The sequence below is a fragment of the Bremia lactucae genome, linkage group LG4 (assembly GCF_004359215.1).
Source record: "Bremia lactucae strain SF5 linkage group LG4, whole genome shotgun sequence".
Classification (NCBI taxonomy): domain Eukaryota; phylum Oomycota; class Peronosporomycetes; order Peronosporales; family Peronosporaceae; genus Bremia; species Bremia lactucae.
The window spans coordinates 2780427-2800877 of record NC_090613.1 but is presented as its reverse complement, the minus strand read 5'-3'; the positions used below and the strand labels follow the sequence as shown (position 1 = coordinate 2800877).

The window sequence follows — 20451 nt, the reverse complement described above, 5'->3', positions numbered from 1 at the left end:
AAACTGCGAGTAGACATGGATCGTGTTGAAGTGCGAGCACTGCTGGGCTTAAGTATCGCGAATTTCCCACAATCCGCTCATATTGGTCACGCAATCGCCGTAGACGATTCTTTAAATGAAGAATATTTTTTAAAGACGTTGGAGGAGACGCTACGGCAGCACATCGCGTCATTAAGCCAGCAATTTCTTGTACTTAGTGCTGTGCAAGTAGATCGTCTAGCCTTTCGTCTACACGATGCTCTGGTACCGAAGCGCGACGCCGAGACGCGGGTTATACAGGCGTGGACCATCCAGCCACATTTGCAGCTAAAGATTAAGTCCAGCGCCCACCTGCAAGTGCTGAAGCTATCCACGATCTTACGGGAAGTACAGATGTTACGTCTACACCAGTCAGAGACTGAGGAGACTCACAGTCCTATTGAAATCGAAATTTTCCCGTCATTACGAGTCATTGAAATGCTTAACATGAAGCCTCGGGGATTGCAAAACGTGCACTGCTTTGCTTATCAGCTGCGAGAATTACACATTGAGCACACGCAAATGACGACGCTTAGGCAATTACTGGCACCAAATTCTAAACCATGGAGAAAGCTGACAAAGCTTCGGATGAAATGTTGTGAGCTGCAGGTGCTAGACGAGTCAGTTAATATGCTAAAGTCTGTCAAAGTTCTAGACTTAGGCTGGAACAAGATTACGAAAGTCATGACGGACATTAATACAAGATCGCTTGAAGTCCTGAGCTTGTGTCATAATCAACTGTATCACGTACCACCGATCAAGTCGTTGCGGTCCTTAAGAGAACTAGATCTGGCAGTAAATCAGATTTCATCGCTGAAAGGACTGGAGACGCTCACGGCATTAGAAAGACTAGACGTATCGCACAATGTGATCCATAATATTACGGAAGTGGAACATTTGACCAGACTTTCACGACTAATGTCGCTTAAAATAGAATTTAATCCGATTGCAAAACGGCCTGACTACAGACGAGAGGTGCTATTTTACTTGAGTGAGCGGATTGAGCTTGACGGCAAACGCTGGAGTGATGTTGAATTGAGGAGCATGAAAAATATGCGGATGCTGATGATGCTGAATGGTATGAATGGGAACATCGGGCATAGCACCATCTGGAGGCAGACAGCGGAAGATCAGGTCTATCCTAAAGCTCGTGTTCAGAGCGGCTTAAACCTGAAGAGTTCGACGCTCGTGCTGGGATACCCGCTATTGCCTCCAAATCAATCAGTTTCTGCTAATTGTGTCACGATACAGAAGCTATCGTCCACATTGCCGACAAAAAGCGATTGTTTTAAAAAAGCTACTGCCAGTGGTGCAGAAAGTGGAGAGAGCTTTGACAAGAAACCTCTAAGCCGGCAAAGCTCGCGAGCTACTCGACTATCGGCACAAACTGTTGACGACTACTTTCGAACACAGCGTGATGATATCGGAATGAGAGGAAGAAATGAAAGCGATAATCGGGTTAAAGATAGCGGTTCGTCATCAAATGAGTCTATAAACTGTTTTTATTCTTACTTGCTGAATACGATTAGAAATGGAAGCCAGTAACGAATTTGACACAAGAGCGGCCCAAAATAATTTACAGACGTATGGAGCGAGTGGCCTGAAGTGCAACTTCGAAAAAAAAAGTCAGCCTTTAGCGGGAGGCCCCGCTTCAAAAAATGGTGACGATAATAACGTCCTACAATCCACCCCACAAATTCGAACATTTGGGTCTCAGGTTTGCCATTTTTGTTTGTTATCCCAGTCAGAACTTTAGTTGCCAATCGCAGATGAATATATGCGCAATAACAGATATTTGAACAAAGTATAAGCGTGCGAGTGCTGCTGACTTTGAAAGAGGCAACTGAGCTGGGTCTTTGCTTCAGCGATGATGGCGTCCCAGCAACCGTTAAAGTTAAGGTGCGTGGCATCTTATGGGCGCTTCTTTCTCATATCAAAATAAATACGATGCTTAATGTCTTTAGTCTCAAAACTTTTTTGAACAACTTTCTGTCTGTGACGGAAAAGATCCAATAATCATTTCCCGTTGGCTGCAAGATGTCATTACTATTGGTACGTCATTTGATTCAAGTCGTGCAAAGACGATCAGTATTACGTTGCTATCACGAAGGTCAACCAGTGTGGTTAGTGTTGCGTACCAATTCGACTCGATAGCATTGCTGGAAAAGCTGTTGTTGCCATTGTTTGCTTGTCTGTACCAGCAGTACAAAAGTCGCGTCGTAGGTTGTAATTGTATAGACTGTGGAGCTATTTCGCTTTTCACTCCAAAGTTCCTCTCTCGGACGCATACAGACGACGCTTCAATTGTATTCAAGTGCTTGCTATGCTCAAGCTGCAATGTGCGAGAGATGTCTTCAAAAAAACTGGAAGTGATTTGTGCGAGTGAAGGGATCAACATATCAAGCTGTATTCCATTGGCTCCGCCACCATGGGAGCTAATGACCGAAGGCTTTTATATTGAAGAGCTTGTCCCTACAGAGAATAATTATGGTGCTGGTATGGAGGAGTGCACCCTGTACTCGTGCAACGGTATTCGCGAAGCTGCTTCGACAAGTGACGAGCAATGTAAAAATGACGAATTGCGCACCAAAAAGATTAATGATGCGATTTTGCATGCTATGACCACGACGATGTAGTAAATTGGTGGAGCGAGTTAGATTATAGATAAACCATGTACTTCGATTGATGAGCTGGTGCGCTAAATCATGGGCAGCAATACAAGCAGTAAAATTTCAGTGGCTAGCAACACGATTCCATCGAATATAAATTTGGGGGCGAAAATGGCCCAAACCATTAAATGTCTCCGCTGAAGTGCGACAAACACCGTTGATACCAACGCATTTACAGAAAAGTATGTCGAGAATGCAAGAAGAGCTGTGGCTTTGCCAGACTGGAGTTGATGCTGCTTTATAAAAAAACAAGGCAGCGCAAGGATTGGTATAGCAAAGCAGCCGAATGTGTTGAGGCCAAGCAAAGCTCCCGCGATGTAGAAGTTGAAAGTGTCGAAGCCCACAAAACCCGCCGCGTTTTGGAGACTTGTAAATGTGTTGGCGTGTCCAGAAGTAAAATACGTTTGATACGAACATGACGCCCAGAGTACAACCCATGGCGTGATATCCTCGTATGATGGAGAACTGGATTGGCAACTCGTGAAAACATATAGAAAGCTTGTATATTGAACTAATTGACACAATACTGACAGCGGTGATGTTGGCCCCAGCACTAACATAAAAGCTGGAATATATTGCCAGAGCAAGAATACATGCTGTATTGTTCTTTGCTCAGCTAAGTCGTGATGACGTTTTTGCTTCGCTTGTCGTGCACAGCTCATCAATGTGCAAACAAGCGTTCCCACAAAAATTAAGTAAACAAAGCGAGGCAGCCACTGCCTCCAAAAGCTCACAGCTATTGGCGACGCAGCCCAGAAGATTGCGCAAAGACAGTAGTTTATTGTCGACGACGCGATGATAAGCCGGTCCACGAAAGAAAGCTTGTATCCTGTGGATCTGGTCAAATGCACCGAAAAGCCAATGGCAAGCGTTGCGATTGCAAGTAGTGGAGCGAAAGTTCGTTCCAATGTTGCACTCGCCTTAATTATATTAGGTGGATCCAGCGCGCTACTAAGTCGTGTTGCAGAAATGAAAGCTACCGCAGCACCTGTAGCAGCACGTCGGGTAGGAGTTGTTCTCTGCGCGCATACGAGCAAGAAGAATCCTATCGTAGCTGACAAAAATTGCATCGTATTGCTCTCGGTTACAATATAGCTATTAGAGAGTAGGGATAATGCATGAAGAACCACAATCATAGTGGCGATCACCCCAGTCGCTGAAATGGAAGACATAAATGGTTTAGTGCTTGTTGGTGAATGTTGAAAACTCGCAAAAGCTCCGCCTTTTTCAGACACAAGGTGCCTAGTCAAATTTATTAGGCCAGTGCATGAACCTGCTACCAGCCCTCGCGAAGCTGAAGCTGCTGGAAGAAGCGGCAAATTAAACCTTGCTGGAAAAATATAGAACAATCCACCAACAAGCGCGACAGCACTAAGCTGAGGGCTCCAACAAATCTGTGAATGAACACTCACAAGTCGAATTGATATAGCGCCAATAATGAAGATCCACACAAGCAGCAGTATTCCCCATCTCATGCTACACAAGTCGAATTGTGTCCAAATGGAACGTCCCAATGATAGTGCTTCACGCAAGTAATTTTGCTGCTGTTTCGCCAGTTCTTGCTGAAGTCGCAATTCTAGCGGATAGTCAGCTTTCAAATAGGTTAAGTTAACCTTACTTTCTCGTATTTGCTCTAGTTGTTGCTCAATCTGCTTGATATCGCCAACAAGTTTTTCTAGTTGAGTATACGCTTGCTTGGGTAATTTAGAAGCGGATGAGTACCTGGAAAGATATCGCTGAACCTGATCAAAATTCAAGCGCAGAGCCAAATTTAGCGTCTGAAATGCGGTCAACACACTACTTTCTTCATTCGCGGATATTGCCGACGGCTTGAAAAATAGAGACGGAATCACACTGCCCAGATTCCCAAACGGAATAGGCAATCCGCTCAGTAGCGCTAGAGTGGGAACCAAATCTACTTGCGGCACCTCACGTGAGCTGTTGAGCATCTTCTCAGTGAATTCCTTCAGCTCTTTTGTCGCTTCTTTATCATTTGCGCCTCCAATTGCCACAAGAGGAGACTTACTGTAAAGAAATAGCGCAGCACCAGTCTCATCGTCACTAGCACCACCGTGGTTTCCGTCAGCAGACATACCGTGGTCCCCTAACACAGCTAACAGGACGTCCTCGCCATCTGGCATAAGTTTCAGCGTCTGTATCAACCTTTTTAGAATGCCATTCATTTCATCTAATTTGTCAGCCATATAGACTGAGCTCGGGCCATGCGTATGGCCCACATGATCAACTCCTAAATAGTGTGCGATGAGTAAGTCCCAGTCTGGCTTCAGCAGCTCGGGAAATAGGTGCTTCGTAACGCCATGGTCCACCGAATGTAGATCCTTGACATTAAAGGAATCAAAGGCAAAGTTTCTCGTGAATTCGCGAGCGTAGAGCGACTCCCAAGTGTCGTCCCCCATGAACACTATTTTCCGTTGCTGCGCACGCAATTGTCGCAGGAGATTGTCCTCTACAATCTGATTACTACGTGCCATGTTGTCCTTAATGTCCAAGAATGTCGGTAGTGATCCCGTCGTTAAGCCTTTAAGGCGCTGCATTGTCATTGTTGGTGGGTCAGCAACAAACTTGAATAGCAAAGCGTGGCCAGGTTCATTAGTGATTGTATCATTGAGAATGGACAGGCGATCGCTATAGAACTCGGAGTGCTGAGTCTCTAGACCAGCGGCAGCAAAATCGAATCGTAATGCATCAATTACCACAAAAACAATACGGCGGAAACGTCGAGGCATCCAGCAGCCTTCCGATGCACCGTCATTAGAGCTAGAGATGTTTTCGTGGTCTCCACGAAGGTGCGGTACGACTTTATGTTTATCCGATAGAAAGGCTTGGCAGCTGCTTATGTCTGGCACCTCAAAGCGAGTAAGGAAAAAGCCTTTGGTAAACAGGTAAAGCGCTGAGGCATGTAACGCTAGTATTGTTGCGAGAATGCGATGTCCCATCACGAATCGCATAGCACCCAAATCGTGAATAAGTATTTAAAAAAAACGAGTTGAAAATACGTGGATTAAGTATGCAATTAAGATTTTGACAGATTAAGCATCAGCCCAGCCCTCAGCATTGTGCAGCCTGACGTCGGCGTCCATGTTTGGCGAATTCTGAATGGCATACAGCAGCTTGGTGCGCAGCACTTCCTTACTGGTGTAAACTGGAAGACGCAAAGCGAAAAAACAAGTCTGTGCATGCGGCAAGTACAAGTCTGGTTGGCTGCTAGCTCCTGGATCTTGAGCGGTCTGTAGTTTGAAATTCATGGGAAAGTCCTTGGCGCTATTCGGCATGCGGCTACGAGCCCACACGAATCGCAAAAACGATGTTCTTTCCTCACTTGTCATCTCGCGCAGCACCTCCCAGAAGTGCTGTACATGCGGCATGGACTCGTCCGCTCCCTCGCTGTACTCCGTGCATTGATGGAGCAGGTCTACGTCTACTTCACGACGTCCGCAGATCAGCACTTCGAGTTCTTTTGGTGTAAAGAGCGGAGTTAGCTCCATCGGAAGCACAGCGGCCAACCCATCTTTAAGTGCAGCAAGCTGTTGACTGCTTTCTGTGAGCCGAGTTTTCTCCACAAGTTGCACGTACAGATCGCTATTTGCTAAGGTTACTGCCATTTTTTCGCCGTGTGGAACCAACAAGATTTCCACACCGTCGCTTAGCGTGGTCGAAAGAGTCAAATATCCGAACACAACGGCTGCCTCCTGAGCTGTTGTCGCCGTATTCTTGCTAAGTTCTTCAACGCGAGTCAAATTATTTGCAGCGGCTACATCGATAGATTCAAGGTGCGCGCGGCTAACTTTAAGCCCTGACAGAGGCCGCCACACGAGTGCAGACAAGTCCAGTCCCATTTGCAGACCGTGACGGACTGCTGTACCAATTAATTTGCCTAGAAACCGATGCAGATCTAGAGCCACCGGCCCATTTGCCGGCAACGCGGTTCCACACGAAGGGTTTAGCAAGAATTTGTCTTGATTGATACCGGTAGCGCTGCGTCGGTTAGGACATGGGATCAGCAATGGCAGTAGTCCCTGCTCTCCCTTCGCCAATTCGAGATTATCCATCTGCAATTCGTCCACGATTTGCTCGAATACGGCACGATACGGCCCACCATAGTCGTTCACACCCTCACCCAAGAATTTAACCTTGAATGCTCGACGTTGGCCACCATGACCCTTTCCGCAATAGGCTCGGCGGAAGAAGCTATCGTTCCACGCGCGCATTTCCCGGTAGAGCTGACCAAATACCGAACGTCGCAAGCGATCACCGGGTTGCGTAAGCAAGCTTAGCTTTGACGCTTGTGCCTGGATACGATTAATACGAATAACGCGAATTTCACGAGGGTCTTCGTACTCGTCAGAGGGAAGCGGCGTATTTGTGGTTGTCGCACGAAGTACGTCATCCCAAAAAGTACGTTTGGTGCTTGTAAATAATAACCTTCTGAGCAAACGTAACTTCAAGCTCGTTGATAGGAACTCGGCTGAAGTCTTGTTTGCGCTCTCAGCAACTTCAATTGGCTGAGCGCAGCTTCCGTCGTCAGGTTGGATCGCAATTATCGGAAGCACTCGCAGTATTTTGTTGTTCAAGACCCGTAAAACTGCCGCGCGTGCACGCAATTCAGGCCCCGTGATATTTTTAAGACCAGGTGACGCAAAATAGTTATCTGGTATCAACGAACGCGCACGGGAGCGTCCATGTGACACTATTGTGCTACTTGCGTTTCCTTCGTTTTCATCAGTAGTCATGACATCGGTGATTTTAAGGTTTGTCACGTCTACCCCAATTGTTGCACAATACGCATTCAATCTATCCACTAATTGCATGTCGGATGAAGTCGAATGGGCTCGTGTTGCTAATTCAACAAAAGCATCAAAGTCAGTCCTAGCACGATTTTCCAAATCAGACTGGGGCTTAAATGGACTATGTTCAGGTGCACTTTCGCAGTCCAATATAACCGTCGCAGTATTTTCAATCAAGGTCATATCCTTATCACCACGACGAATTAGGAGAAGTCCGGGCAGCTCAGTTAATAACCAGTACCAGGCCCACGAACGTCCTTCGTCTGCACCTTCATTTCCCTGAGTTTCGGTACGGTACCATATGAATCCGCGGTAGACACCTAAAATTACAGCTTCTTCCGGTTGATTAAGCTCCTGTCCGCATTTTGAGCACATGCGAACGCGATCACCAGTTAGAAACGGAGCAACGAGGCCGGCTGCATTGCTGACGCGGATGCAGGCAGCAGGCGACGTGTCAAAGTCGACGGAAATTCCACGTGGCCGCACATGGCACCGTTGCCAGTGATTGTCACTCCATCGCTTCCACTCTGACCAACTTTCACGAAGCAGCGTAGCTGGCAGCACTACTCGAGCATCTTCAGGCGGCGACGTTAAAAGATTTTTTGCACCAATTTTTGCACTTGCTGAAGCTCCAGCACTAGAAGCAGCCTGTTCTTGTTGAATCGAGACATACCAAGAATGCAATGACCTGCTGACATCGACAGCGTCTAGAAGAATCTGGCTTGGAGCTATTCCCGGCATCGATGTCCACTTTTGATTTAGCGTGACACGATCGCCCCCCTTGCGCATACCAATGCATGGATATAATGTACGCGAGTTGCGTTCGCCTTTTATGTTTTCAAAAGCGATGCCCAAATCCGACACAACATGCTCACCAAATTTGATCCCGTCCATAAAAAAGGACAGTTTACCTTGCTCCATGTCAAGTCGAACGCCGATGGTGTCACTTGCGTTAAAGTGGTCGCCGTAAATTCGCTCCGTGCTGTTGTGATATGTTGCACGAAAGTTTACAAAGCCCCATCCGTGCCATCTATTTAAGCGGCTGGATAGCGCAGCCTGAGAACCTGGTGGGCCAGCCTTTTCGCATACGCCAATAAATACGCTGCCAAACTCAGCTTGCTCTACGTGAACCTCCCAGTAATGAACGCCAGTAGTAAAACCGACTGTACCAAGCGCAAGATTCCGCGATTCGCCATTGTGACACGTAACCGACAATCCATCAGACGATATTTCAAGCGTTGAAAAGTGATTGTAGTGGTCCATCGTGAACAGATACTTTGTCGATACCTGAAGCTCACCCCGAATTTCAACAGTTTCTCCTCCTTTTAAGCCAGGGTGAGTGTACTCACCACGAAGGGTATCTACATTCGAAGCATCACACGCAGATGACCCTTTCTCCGAGTCTGACAATTTAATCGGACGAAGTAAGTATTTTGTCCCAGGTTGCCACTTTTCCGTTCCAAAGCGAAGCATCCAGCCCATGTCGGGATCTCCGCGGACTAGCTGCAATTCTTGAATGCAAATGGAGCCGTCAATATATCTCATACCGACAATGCGAACAGCAGCACCATAATCTGGCCACTCCATTAAGCCAGCCAATTTCACCACTTTTGCATTTTCCCCTATTGTTGCATCTTCTTCAAAAAGGTAAAGCAAAACGCCAAGATGCAACTCAAATCCAAATGACTCCTCGTCCTCCTGTTTCGCTTTTGGAGTGGCATACTGATGCGTGATGTTGCCATCATCATCCACTTCCACGTGAATCAAGTCAAAGTTTCCGTCTGCGCCCCATCGGTACGTGTACAACGAATCATTGGGCCAACGCACTGACATTCCTTCGCCATCTACGCCACTCCAGGGTGAAACGCCTTCAACAACACCCACACTACCGTCGCCTCCATCTTGGTCGCGCCATTTCCAGTTAGGTCCGCGAATCACCTTACACCCAACTTTCAGCTCTATTTCGTTGGTCACTTCTTGCTTCTGGCGCAGCCTATTTTGGGTCAACAAGCCACTCCACAACTGGGAATGAGAATCGGCAAGCACTCCGACGTTATTGCCATGTTTCCAACCTCTGTGACCTTCACCTATGATACCACGCTTTGCGGCTTCCAAAAAAACAATTTCTTCTTGATTAAGCATAGACGTGTCGAAGATTAGATCCTTTTCTGGCAAGCGTAACTCAAATGTGTTCTCCTGAAGCAGCTCGGGTATCGGCAATTTTGCTCTTCGTCCTGATCCCTTGGTATTCATTCGATCTCCAGATGCCGCGACAATAGCTCCAGTGGCTGCGATCACGTCATTATCCTCATTTACCATGTTAGCGATTGCGGAAAGAGTAATGTCCGGGGATTCCTCGGAGTCACTGTTATCGACCTCCATGTTTGTTGCGCCACCATTTCTCAAAGCGATCGCGTCATCCTGAGCATTTTGATTTGCATCATTGTCATTGTCCAATATTAAGCCTATATTTTCTTTTTGGTCTTGACTTGATGATATATCTCTGGCCCTCTCAGTTTCTGAAACTACAGCTTGTTCTACAGCAAGTTGCTCCTGCTTCACGGCTTCAGCTTCTTCAGCAGCTTGTCGGGCTTGTTGCATCTCCAAAACTACCTTCGCAGCCATTGCTTCTTCATATTCCTGCTTGTCAATTGGCTCGAGATCCATCTCAATTTGCTTACAGGCTTCCAGCTGCATGGACATACTATTTCTAAGCAGCTTATCAGTAGACTGACCCACAGCACTCAGCACCAAACCAGCGGCGGCAACAAGTTCCACAACGCTTTGGACATACTTTGAGAAAACAGGCGCATTTGGATATTCGCGCAGAATTCGTTCCTGTGATAAACTTACAAGGCGCTTCAGAGGAAGCACATCCAAGGCCATTCTCAATTGTAATTTAGTTTCACCATTAAAAGTTTGTGTGTTTTCTTCATTTGTAACTATGCAGTCCTTCGGCAACATGTTTTGCAAAATTCCTCCAATAATGGTTGCACCTCGTTCTTTGACGCAAATGCTCGGCGATTTAAGTGCTGATATCCACGCTTGCAACAATTGTTGGCGAATCTGGTCGTGCACAGGCGCATAAAGTTTTGCCTTGTGCAATTCCAACGATTGCAGCAGCAAGCCACTAATCCATTCCGCAAGGAAAAGATTTGGATGATTGAGTACTTCCTTATCTGACCACGTCTGACCAGATTCAGCTGTAATTTGAAAGAGTGTTGCAGTGATAGCAGCCTCCGATGAATTCCATGGAATTCGAGCATACCGACGTTGAGAAGCTCTTTTGACCTCCGACGAGATACACGAAAGAATCGTATTCACCAAAGGATTGTGGTCTATTGTTCCGGACGTCAATGTCAAAAGAGCTTTGCTTAGCGCCGACAGCACTACCCTAGAAAGTAAGCTTAATGCAAAACGGCCTGTGGCACCACAATCCAGGAAATGTAAAGCATCGCTATCGGGTCTTGTAAAAGATGTGCTTGGCAGTGGATTTGATACATGAGTAGCGCTTAAACTGGCTACAAGTTTAATAAATTCAATAAAGCAAGCGGAATCCTCGCTCTCGACTGCAGCACATTGAGATCCACCAGTTAAGCATGCAGCAACGGAGAAGGTGCCAACTTCGTCTTTAGGCCATTTGGCTAACAATGTCAACAAAGCTCGTCTTGCCTGCAGAATTGCAAGGGAGCGCGTAATCACCAGTAGCTCCACGTAAACGCGGTTGTCGGGAAGTGCCTTAATTTCAGCCAAGGCATCGGCTTTTGTCATGCCAGAGCCAGGGGTAAATCCGCTACTTCGACTGTGGCCAGAGGTTCGAAGCATTGATGGATGCATGTCACGTGCAAAGTATCTGGTGTCACTTGGATAATGTTCTTCCCCGACGTTCTCTTCTAGACAGTCTTCACGGGAGCCAATCACACCAAAACCATTAGGCACCGAGCTAAGGTCGCAGGTCTCACTAAGCACATTTAAAATCGGCTGAAAGCCTGGCGGAGGAGTGTATCTAAAGGGACTGCCGCCTAAATTAAATTGCAAACGCTCTCTTCGGTTGAAACTCGCGCATGGATACACGCCGCGGGCAAAGTCAATGGCCCTAAAAGCGACACCCATATTCGCCGAACGCATCTTGCCATTTATGCTAAAAATAACGGTGCCAGCATCTGCGTCGATACCGCACCCAATAACGTCCCCCTGTTTCCATTTTGATCCCCAATGTGAAGAGCGGCCGTGCCACCGTTGTTGTCGCCACCCGTCATATGCCCAGGAGTGTGCACCATCTCCAACTCCGTCACCACGATCAGCTGCTCCACAGAATGCAACGTCAGCCCAGCCAATCTGAATACATCCGTTAGTGTGGAGGATAGCTTCATAGTACCATCGACCACTCGAAACAAGACAGTCGGGTGCACCGACACTAGCAAACCCGCCTCCGATAAGACCTTCAACCATCAAATCGTGCTCGCCGATACAGGCTTGGCCACTAATAGCTCGTAATGGATTTGGCATAAGAACATGATCTTCACCTTCAGTCGCACAAATAGCAATTTCGTTCGCATCATCGTCACCTGGAGCTCGCAGCTTCATGTCTTCATCTCTTCTATCTTCGGCTTCTAAGGCCTCCCCATTTGACAGTATCCAAGTCAAGGCCGCATCTACATTGTTCCTATTCGCGGCTAACGCTTTTTTACACCAATTAAAAGGGAACCCCATCTCAGACAGCTGCTCGAGCAGTGGGCTGATAGCCTCTAAATCGTCTTTACGCGATAATTTTACGCTTCCATCTCCGCTAGATCGACTTGACTGGTATTCCGTCACAAGACGTTCCATATCGCTACTGTGCTCAAAGCAAAAATTTATTGCTGATTCAACATTTTGAGAGCAGCGAGCGAGAGCAACATCACACCATTCCTTCGGAAATCCCATCTCCATCATTTGTTGAACAAGAATTCCTAGATCATCCGTGGCATTCACTCCATCGCTTGTCTTAATCTTTCCTTTGTTGGTATATGTATAAGGTGATGGCGCTGCGTGAGCACTCCGAATTGCATACCAACGGGACCACAACATTAGCCAGCTTTCTTCCAGCGAAGAAATGTCTCCGGCCCCAGCCGTCGTAGGCGTTTCGGAGATGGCAACCTTCAGTAAGTTTTTTAGGCCACCCGAACCAACTCCTTTAATAAATAACGCAGCACACTTATCGTTCTTCAACAATGTAGCAGAAGCACGAAGGCCATGCTGACAAAGCAGCATTCGATAAAGGCGCGATTCCTTTTCTAGTTCTACCAAAATGTCCGTAGGTTCTGCGGGCGACGTCAGTTCAGTCCTATTTTTCTGGTGACACGGAAATTCACCAACTTCACAGTCAGACTCATCAACTGCGCCACTTGGCATGTCGCTGTCCATTGCTGACGGCGAAGAGGATCCATCATTCGACATTTCATCGTCGTCCTCGCTGTCTCCATCATTGTCACCTCCTTCGTCAGCTCCACTAAGTGCATAACATAAGTCTACCTCTTGAAGGCTTTTTTTTACTTCTACCAAGAAGTAAGGAAATCGAGCAACAAGAAGAGATTGCAATACCTCGCTAGAAAACACATCATTTGACAGCTCAACCTCTGGCACTGCAAACAAATCGTCAATAGGCACACGAATTGGGCGTGTCTATAAAAAGCATTAATAGCTTATTAGTCCACTTCTCGTCTCACCAGTATTCAATGTTACGACTTACCGGTACAGAGCGATTAGGCAGCATAGAAACTTGTTCGTTATTAAATTCATCTGCGCGGTTTCCACGCAGCAATACTTCAGCTGCTGACTTATCTACCTCATAGGCAACTATAACGCCTCTAGCTCCTCTAAGCGCAATTTCTTGTAAGGATGAGCCGACACGAGGAACAATCTTAACAGTTCCGCCTATGTGAATACCTTCAATGTGTCCATCGAGTATGCAGAGTGCAGACAAGGCCCGTTCGTAATTTGTGATCTGTGAGGTCCAGCTTTCCAGTGACGGTATCTCTTTAGAAACATCTTCCATCTCAACATCGGAATCGGCTATATCTGCCGCTCCTCTATCTTGTTCTGTGATGCACAATAGCGGAATTGAGGCAAGTGCATCAGAAATCGCGCGATCAAGATATTGAGCCCACTTATTTGATTCATATAATGAACGGAGAAGTAATACAACCTCAGCAGCAAGGCTTCCACCATTAAAGCCAGAATCTGTCACCAGTTTCTTTGCTTCAGTACTCTCAGGAGCACTAAAACTATTAAGTCGGTGCAACATTACTTCAGCGACACTCGGGGGTCTATTCATTCGCACAAGTCCCATAAAAAAGTTTATTAACGTGGATGCGTGGTCCGATTGCTCTAGCCCGTCAGCATCAAATTCGTCTTCACTGTCCATGTCAAAGCCTTCAACCTCTTCGTAGCGAACTTTAATTAAGGACGGATCAAGAGATGGGAGAAGTCGGCGAAGAAGCTTAAGAATTCGTCGCTGTATATGGGGCGAATTTACATCAACGAGAGCAAGCAGTAGTCGAAGCCACCGAGATGATGAAAGATGCGACCTGCAAACAGGCGACCCACTTACCGAATATAGTAGCGAACAGATCTGATAACAGTACTCTTGAGCATCATCCATACCAACTCCAGGGTCAGCTTCGGATTTCGGCGTACTTGCGTCACCAGATTGCGTAGGATCAGTCACTGAAACTGTTGACGTGATATGGACTGCCGCATTGCTTTCATTTTTCTGCATCTGTTCCAGCGAATTCTTTAATTCTGAATAGAGCATATGGAATACAGACTTGCCCAGTGTTTCGGGACCTGAAGGTTTGCGTAATAGTGGAATTGAACCGAAGCCAAGACCAGAAGTTAACGAATGTTCGGATGCGCTAAGAAGTCCATCTGCAGCATCGCTGGCATGCGCAACTTGAGCGGCCAGTAAATGCACCGCTTTAAGCGCAGCTTGGACAATCTTCTTCTTATTCTTCGCAACCATAGCCGCGACATCATTAGAACTTGGTGTAAGGCCACGTGGGTTATCTGCAAAAGTCGCATCACTGGATCCACGAGCCTCATCTAGTACAGTTTGAAGCACTCGGAATATACCGACGCGTGACAAGAACGAATGATCATCTGGCTCGATAATAATGCCCCACGCTAGCAAGATAACCAGTTGCAAATCGACATCGTGAGCCCAAGTAGCCTTGGACAACGAAGCACTTAAATATCCGTACAACGACTCAAACGAGTCCCTCAAGTCATTTCTCAAATGCTTTCCGCAGCCTCCGAGGCCGCTAAGGTAGTACGATGCCTCAATATATTTTGCTTGACTTGGTGTCGAAGAAGCCGACACTACACTTGCACCATACTCACCAAAATCCTTGCCAAGAGACGTGCCACGGCCACCATTAGCTTTAGAATCAGCCAAAGTCGGCGACAACCATTGCAACGCGCTAGACAGCGCACAAGAAGATTGTATGACTTCAACTCGTTCAGCATTCAAAATGTCACGGTTGCTATTACTTGAGTCGCCGACAAAACTTCTAAATGACAGCATACCAACAGTTCGCAAACAAGCCGCTGAGCAATTTCCTAACATTTTCGACTGAAGCATTGAAACCCGAACAGGAGATTCCACAAATCTAGCAACTTGGACCAGGACGTCGCTGTAGACGCGCTCAGCGCATTCAGACACTGATAACTTGCTGCCGATTCTCTGATTCCCGCTATCCACACTTGCAAGAGCAAAAACAAATTCAGCAGCCATTAAAGCTTTCGCATTGGGCTCCAATTCAAGCAGAAACTGAGCTTTTCGAATCACCAGCCCTGCTATTACCGAGTAGGAAAAGCCCTTAGAATTCTTCGCCCGAATTGCCCATTCAATTACCCTTTGGGCCGCTCGCCAAATTTGCATTAATTTATCATGTGGTCGAGCACCACTCGCTGCTAAATCACTCTGCATGTTATCATTTTGGTTCTTTATGGAGTTTAACGAACCGGTATGCCAAATCATAGCAGCACAAACAGTTCGTCGAGCAGCCTTCATGGGCTCGCCTCCAAGTCGCACAAAAGGCGACTCGCCGACATGACTTGACACCCAGCGATCCAGTGTAGCTGCGTCACCACAACTTTCGATAAGGTCTTTTAAATACAGGCTGTTCACTCGAGCCCCGGCGGTAAGCAAAGTTTCGGCATTAGAAAGCGGAAGAGAAAGAGTTTCAGGCAACACAAATTGCATCCAGCATTTTGTGGCTTTCGTGAGTATAGGTAACGAGCGAATGGTTGCAGCAGGCCCAAAACCAGTAATGTCTGAGCACCGATCAAGCATATTTTTTAAGTGCGTTTGAATATTATGAAGGGGTAATCCGCCCTTGAGCAGACTGCTATTCACCCATTCGTCAATTTCATCGAGTGGACACTCAGCCGACGATATTCGAGGTAAGTCAACATCATCGTTTGCGCCTGTTTCTCTGTCTGCGGATCTGGTTAGGCTGAGAGCCCTTTCAGCCAGGTTGTCAACAAGAATGTCATCGTTAGTCAAAGTAATTAAAGCGTGTCCAAAGTATCCCACAAGATTGGCAATGACCATTTCCAAAATGACCAGGTGGTTGCTCACCCACTGACGACTTTCCACATCCTTGGTGTTACGCGAGATTTTATTTCCAACGATACAGCCACTAGTATGACTCTTTGTGTCTTCATAACTGCCTGCAAATACGGCGCCATCAGCCCGAAGACGCCCTTCAACCAAGCAGGTGCCTCCTTGGCGCCAGGTTTCTACAAATGAGACCTTTGTTCCTCGAGCGATACCGTTAAGCGTCACGGTAGTAAATGAGCCGCTACTATGCCCTTGCATGGATCCATCTTTCCCTTGAGATAGAGTCAAGTGGTATTGCTGTGCCGGGATACTGCCTGCAGCCATACTTTTCAATTCCCACTCTCCAGCAACGCTCAGCACTAGATTACCAGGAGAAACATCGTCTTCACTTACATTTAGAGCTCGAAGAGCTTGGTTCACGCGCTCAATGGATTGCATCGTACGAATACACCATGGCAAAAACGTGATAGCTACTATTGAAGTCAAATCATGGTAATTCTGGATAAGACACAAGGAACTGATGAGCGGGGTCACCAGTGGAAACAACAGTGCGTGTGAAGACAGCAATCGCTCACAGTCACGTGCAACCTCAACTTTTTTCCCAGAAGATAGATTCAATAGCTCATCTGATGCGATATTCACACAGTTTACGGCAGAATGTGACAGAAACGAACAGCAGGATTCCAGCAAAGTTCCTGCGTGATGCAAAAGCGGTTTAAGCACTGCAGGAATCGCCACACCTTTTTGCTTTGATGCGTCACCGCAAGTAGATGTCGCAAACGTAGTATCCACACTAGATTGGACTGGAAGTATCGTCACTTGATCATCTCGTTGATATAGACCTATTGCAGGGTACAAAGTACCGTGCTGTGTCAAGCCGTCAAAAGCAATACCCCAATCACTATCTCCAACACCAAAAGAAAGCGCCCCGTTATCCGTATGCAATCGAACTCGTACTATGCTACCCGTAGTGAAGCCATCACCATAGTCGCCGCGGACTTTGCTACGGGCATGCCACAACGCTCGAGTTCCAATGAGCCCCCATCCCTGTCGGTCACCACCAACGTAGGTTGCCACGGACGCATCTCTGGTGCACACGCCGAGAAAAATGTGGCCTTTTTCACAACGATCCAGACGAACACCCCACTCGTGAATTCCAGTGTTAGGAGGACAACCAGTTGTAGCCATCACCATCCCCCATTGTTTTGCTGTGTACTGCTTTGCCGTCCGGTTACCATCTGAGAGCGTCATCGTTTCAGCGCATCTCGACAAATCAAACTCTAAGGCGGAAGGTTCCTCACTATGAGACCCACCAAGTCGTTGGATCATCAAGTCTTGCAGCGATCGGAGCAAGACAGTTCGGCAATTTAAAGCTGGCGGTCGCGAAGAATCCTCTTTTTCAAGAAGCGGTAGCAACGGAGCATGTACTAACTCGTAGTTGTCATTAAAATTGAAATTATGCCACCCTGCCAACAAAATGCTTTCACGCAACAAATCAATAAGACCGGGCAGGCGATTGTTACATTCCAGAGCTTCCACTTTTTGCATACGATCCATATCCCACATTTCATCGTATGCGTTTGCCAAGATATCAATGTCAAATTCATTGTCGCTCTGACCGCTTTGAATGCTCTCCGTACATGCTTCCAGAAGTCCAAGAGGACCATGGCCTAAAATGTAGTCATAGAGACAGCGTGCACTTAAAGAACCAGAGTCAAGCGAAGCCCGAATAATGGCAGGACTCCACTTCGCTTTAATATTTCCTGTCTTAACGGCGGCATTCTGAAGCACTCCATCATCAATTGGTCTCAAGCTCACGTCACTTTTGCTGTCGCTTATTTGATCTCGTTCGATCTTTTCATCGTATTCGATGAAATCTACGTAAGTCGGAACGAATAATTGCGCCATATCGGGCAGCGCTAATCGAGCACACAACAAGTCCAGCAAATAAAATTTCCACTTAAGACTTTGATCACCATCACGAGCGAGTTTTAGGCACTCAGCCAACTTTGATGAAAGTATAGTATGCCGCTCATCCTGTTTATCGTAAAAAATCGCAAAAGCGCGAACCCAAACCGTCATTGCTTGTTCACGTATTCGAGCAAAATAATACACTGCGGCAGACGCTAGTTCAACCGGAGAGATGGAGTCCGGATTTGCAAGAATAATAGCGCCAATGATATCATTGTCTGTTTCCACTGGTGAGGGGCTATCCATGGCAATGTGGTTAAGAATCAAGGTCTTTAAACTCTCCAAAAGTAAGTTTCCACCTTCACTTTTATGAGGTTGCATTTTAGAATTATGCCCAAGGCCTACAGAAGCTGGGGCAATGCCCATTACGTCAACGTGAAATAAGTTGACTTCAAGCACGCGCAAGAGTGAAAGCATCGAGCATGACGAGTACAACTGCCATTTCGCAATCCAATAAGGGTCTTCAGTCAATCGTGAAGGAGAAGTAGCTGACATCTGCATGTCCCTCAATAGAGAGTTGAGAAGCATGAACGTCAACGGATGCGGTTGAAAGGGAGTTTTGTTAGGAAGAATACCCTGTTGGCATGATTTCAGGTACTCCATGCATAGTTTGCACATCTGTGCTATTAATGCTATCGCAACAGTAACTCCATCGACGCTAGCCATTAAGTCATTGGGGAGTACGAACGGCCCAAGCTCCAATAATTCCTCTGCAGAAAACTTGGGTGGACGACTCCTCAAAACGGAAGATTCATCATTCTCCACCGTTAATTTTAAAGGTGCTGACGCATTGTTCGAAACATTTCGATCTCGCAAATTCACTTCAGGAGATAGTGACAGTGCAATTGCACGTGCCATAAGCGCATCTTCATCAACGCCTTCGCGACCAAGGTTCTCGTCGCCTTCTCCAACATCCCCGTCGACATCGTTGTCGTCTGCGTCTTTGTCTCCCCCATCATCACCGAATCGACTCAGTCGAGCGCGGAGCTTTACAATCGATCCACTATCAGAATCGAAATCCATCTCAGCGGAAGGCGTAGCCTCCAATACAACATTTTTAAAATCCGTCTCAAAATTTCCCTCGGTGCTGTTTGAAGCAATTGTCGCTGTCATTTGCAGATCTGATTCCGAGGTCGTTTCAGTCGCTAGGACGTTTGTAGCAATTGCAACTTTTGGCTTGTATTCCGGCGCTTTCTGTCCTCGCAGCACTCGCAGGTGCGACGCAATCTGAAAGGCTGGCTGTTCGGAGCCTTTTATTTTATTCTGGTAATTCATATAAGACAATACGAGTTTTGTCGCGAGCATTAGTGCTTGCAGCGACCCGTCCGCAATGCTTTTGGCAATGAAGCGACTTATGTTAGTCTTCATGTCTTCATTCGATAGGGGGACGGCCGTCAAATCAGGTGTAAGCATGCCAGCTCCAACGTTGGTCTGCAAAGACGGTTTATCCTTTCGTTCTCTGTCTTTCCGCTTCTTCTTTTTCTTCTTGTCTTTTTTCGGATCTACGCCGGAAACAAGCGGGTGACATAGTATGGCGCCGTATAGCGCCGGGTCTTGCTCTCGAATTGGACCTAACATGACATTAAATACCCTACTATCGACCTTGTCTTTTAATAGACTTAAGTGCAGCTTAGCTAGCCGCCTTTCGGGGTCCTGGCTTTCGTCCTGAGCATTGTATTCAACCTCGGCGTCTTCCTTGTCTTCATCTCGCTCTTTTTCCGTCTCCTTGTCCTTTTCCTTGGAGTCATGATAGTCACGGCCGCCACCCAAAGCAAACTCTATATCGGATTTGGCCTCCATAAAGAAGCGCGTAAGCTCTTCAACGCGTTGGCGTCGCGCGGCGTCGGCACTCAGCAACTCATCCTGCTTGCCGCTCGTCTGCTTTTGAACATCACGACGATCAGGAGCACGCTCAAGCTTAACGTGCTCGGCGCGGCCATTTGTGGCAAAAAACTGTATGGATTCGGCGGTCATGACGTTGCTTCGGTCGCTGCAGAGCGCGGCTAGCTCCGTCATCAAGCGCGCATACCGCCCATCCAGCGAGCCTTTATCTTGCGACTCCTGCAGCTCGTGCAGAGCGGAATCTTGCCGCGACAGACGTATTCGCTTGTTGCGCATGCCGCTGCTGCTCATGAGCTACTTTGTTACGGTCAATTCCGATGATTCTTTCTTGGTGCAAACTGAGAATTTGTGATTGTATCGTCCCCCAATTTTCACGATCTTTCCGCACAGCAGTGCTTTAAGTACGAACTTTATTGAATTCTGTAAATGGACGATGGAGTCATAATTTAAGTAGCAGATATTAGAAATAAAAATATTTAAGAAATTGTTGTGATAACAATACCCTTATAATTTATCATTAAGTAAGTTCTTATTATAAGAT

General features: G+C 46.8%; 3 protein-coding genes across 3 annotated transcripts; 1 reads left to right on the top strand and 2 right to left on the bottom strand.

Moving 5' to 3' along the window:
• Positions 1–15: 15 nt before the first annotated feature.
• Positions 16–4575, top strand: CCR75_004248 (uncharacterized protein; the record flags this gene model as incomplete). The annotated part of the gene is made up of 4 exons (XM_067962335.1): positions 16–1489; positions 1548–1735; positions 1810–1917; positions 1983–4575. 4 exons carry the CDS (start codon positions 16–18, stop codon positions 2652–2654), a joined length of 2442 nt encoding a protein of 813 aa, XP_067816573.1. The 3' UTR covers positions 2655–4575.
• CCR75_004249 (uncharacterized protein) lies at positions 2717–5656 on the bottom strand (the record flags this gene model as incomplete). Its single annotated transcript, XM_067962336.1, has 1 exon — positions 2717–5656. One exon carries the CDS (start codon positions 5654–5656, stop codon positions 2717–2719), a length of 2940 nt encoding a protein of 979 aa, XP_067816572.1.
• Positions 5657–5686: 30 nt separating this feature from the next.
• CCR75_004250 (uncharacterized protein) lies at positions 5687–20201 on the bottom strand (the record flags this gene model as incomplete). The annotated part of the gene is made up of 2 exons (XM_067962337.1): positions 5687–13156; positions 13224–20201. The coding sequence occupies 2 exons, from the start codon at positions 20199–20201 to the stop codon at positions 5738–5740; spliced, it is 14397 nt and encodes a 4798-aa protein (XP_067817020.1). The 3' UTR covers positions 5687–5737.
• Positions 20202–20451: the final 250 nt, after the last annotated feature.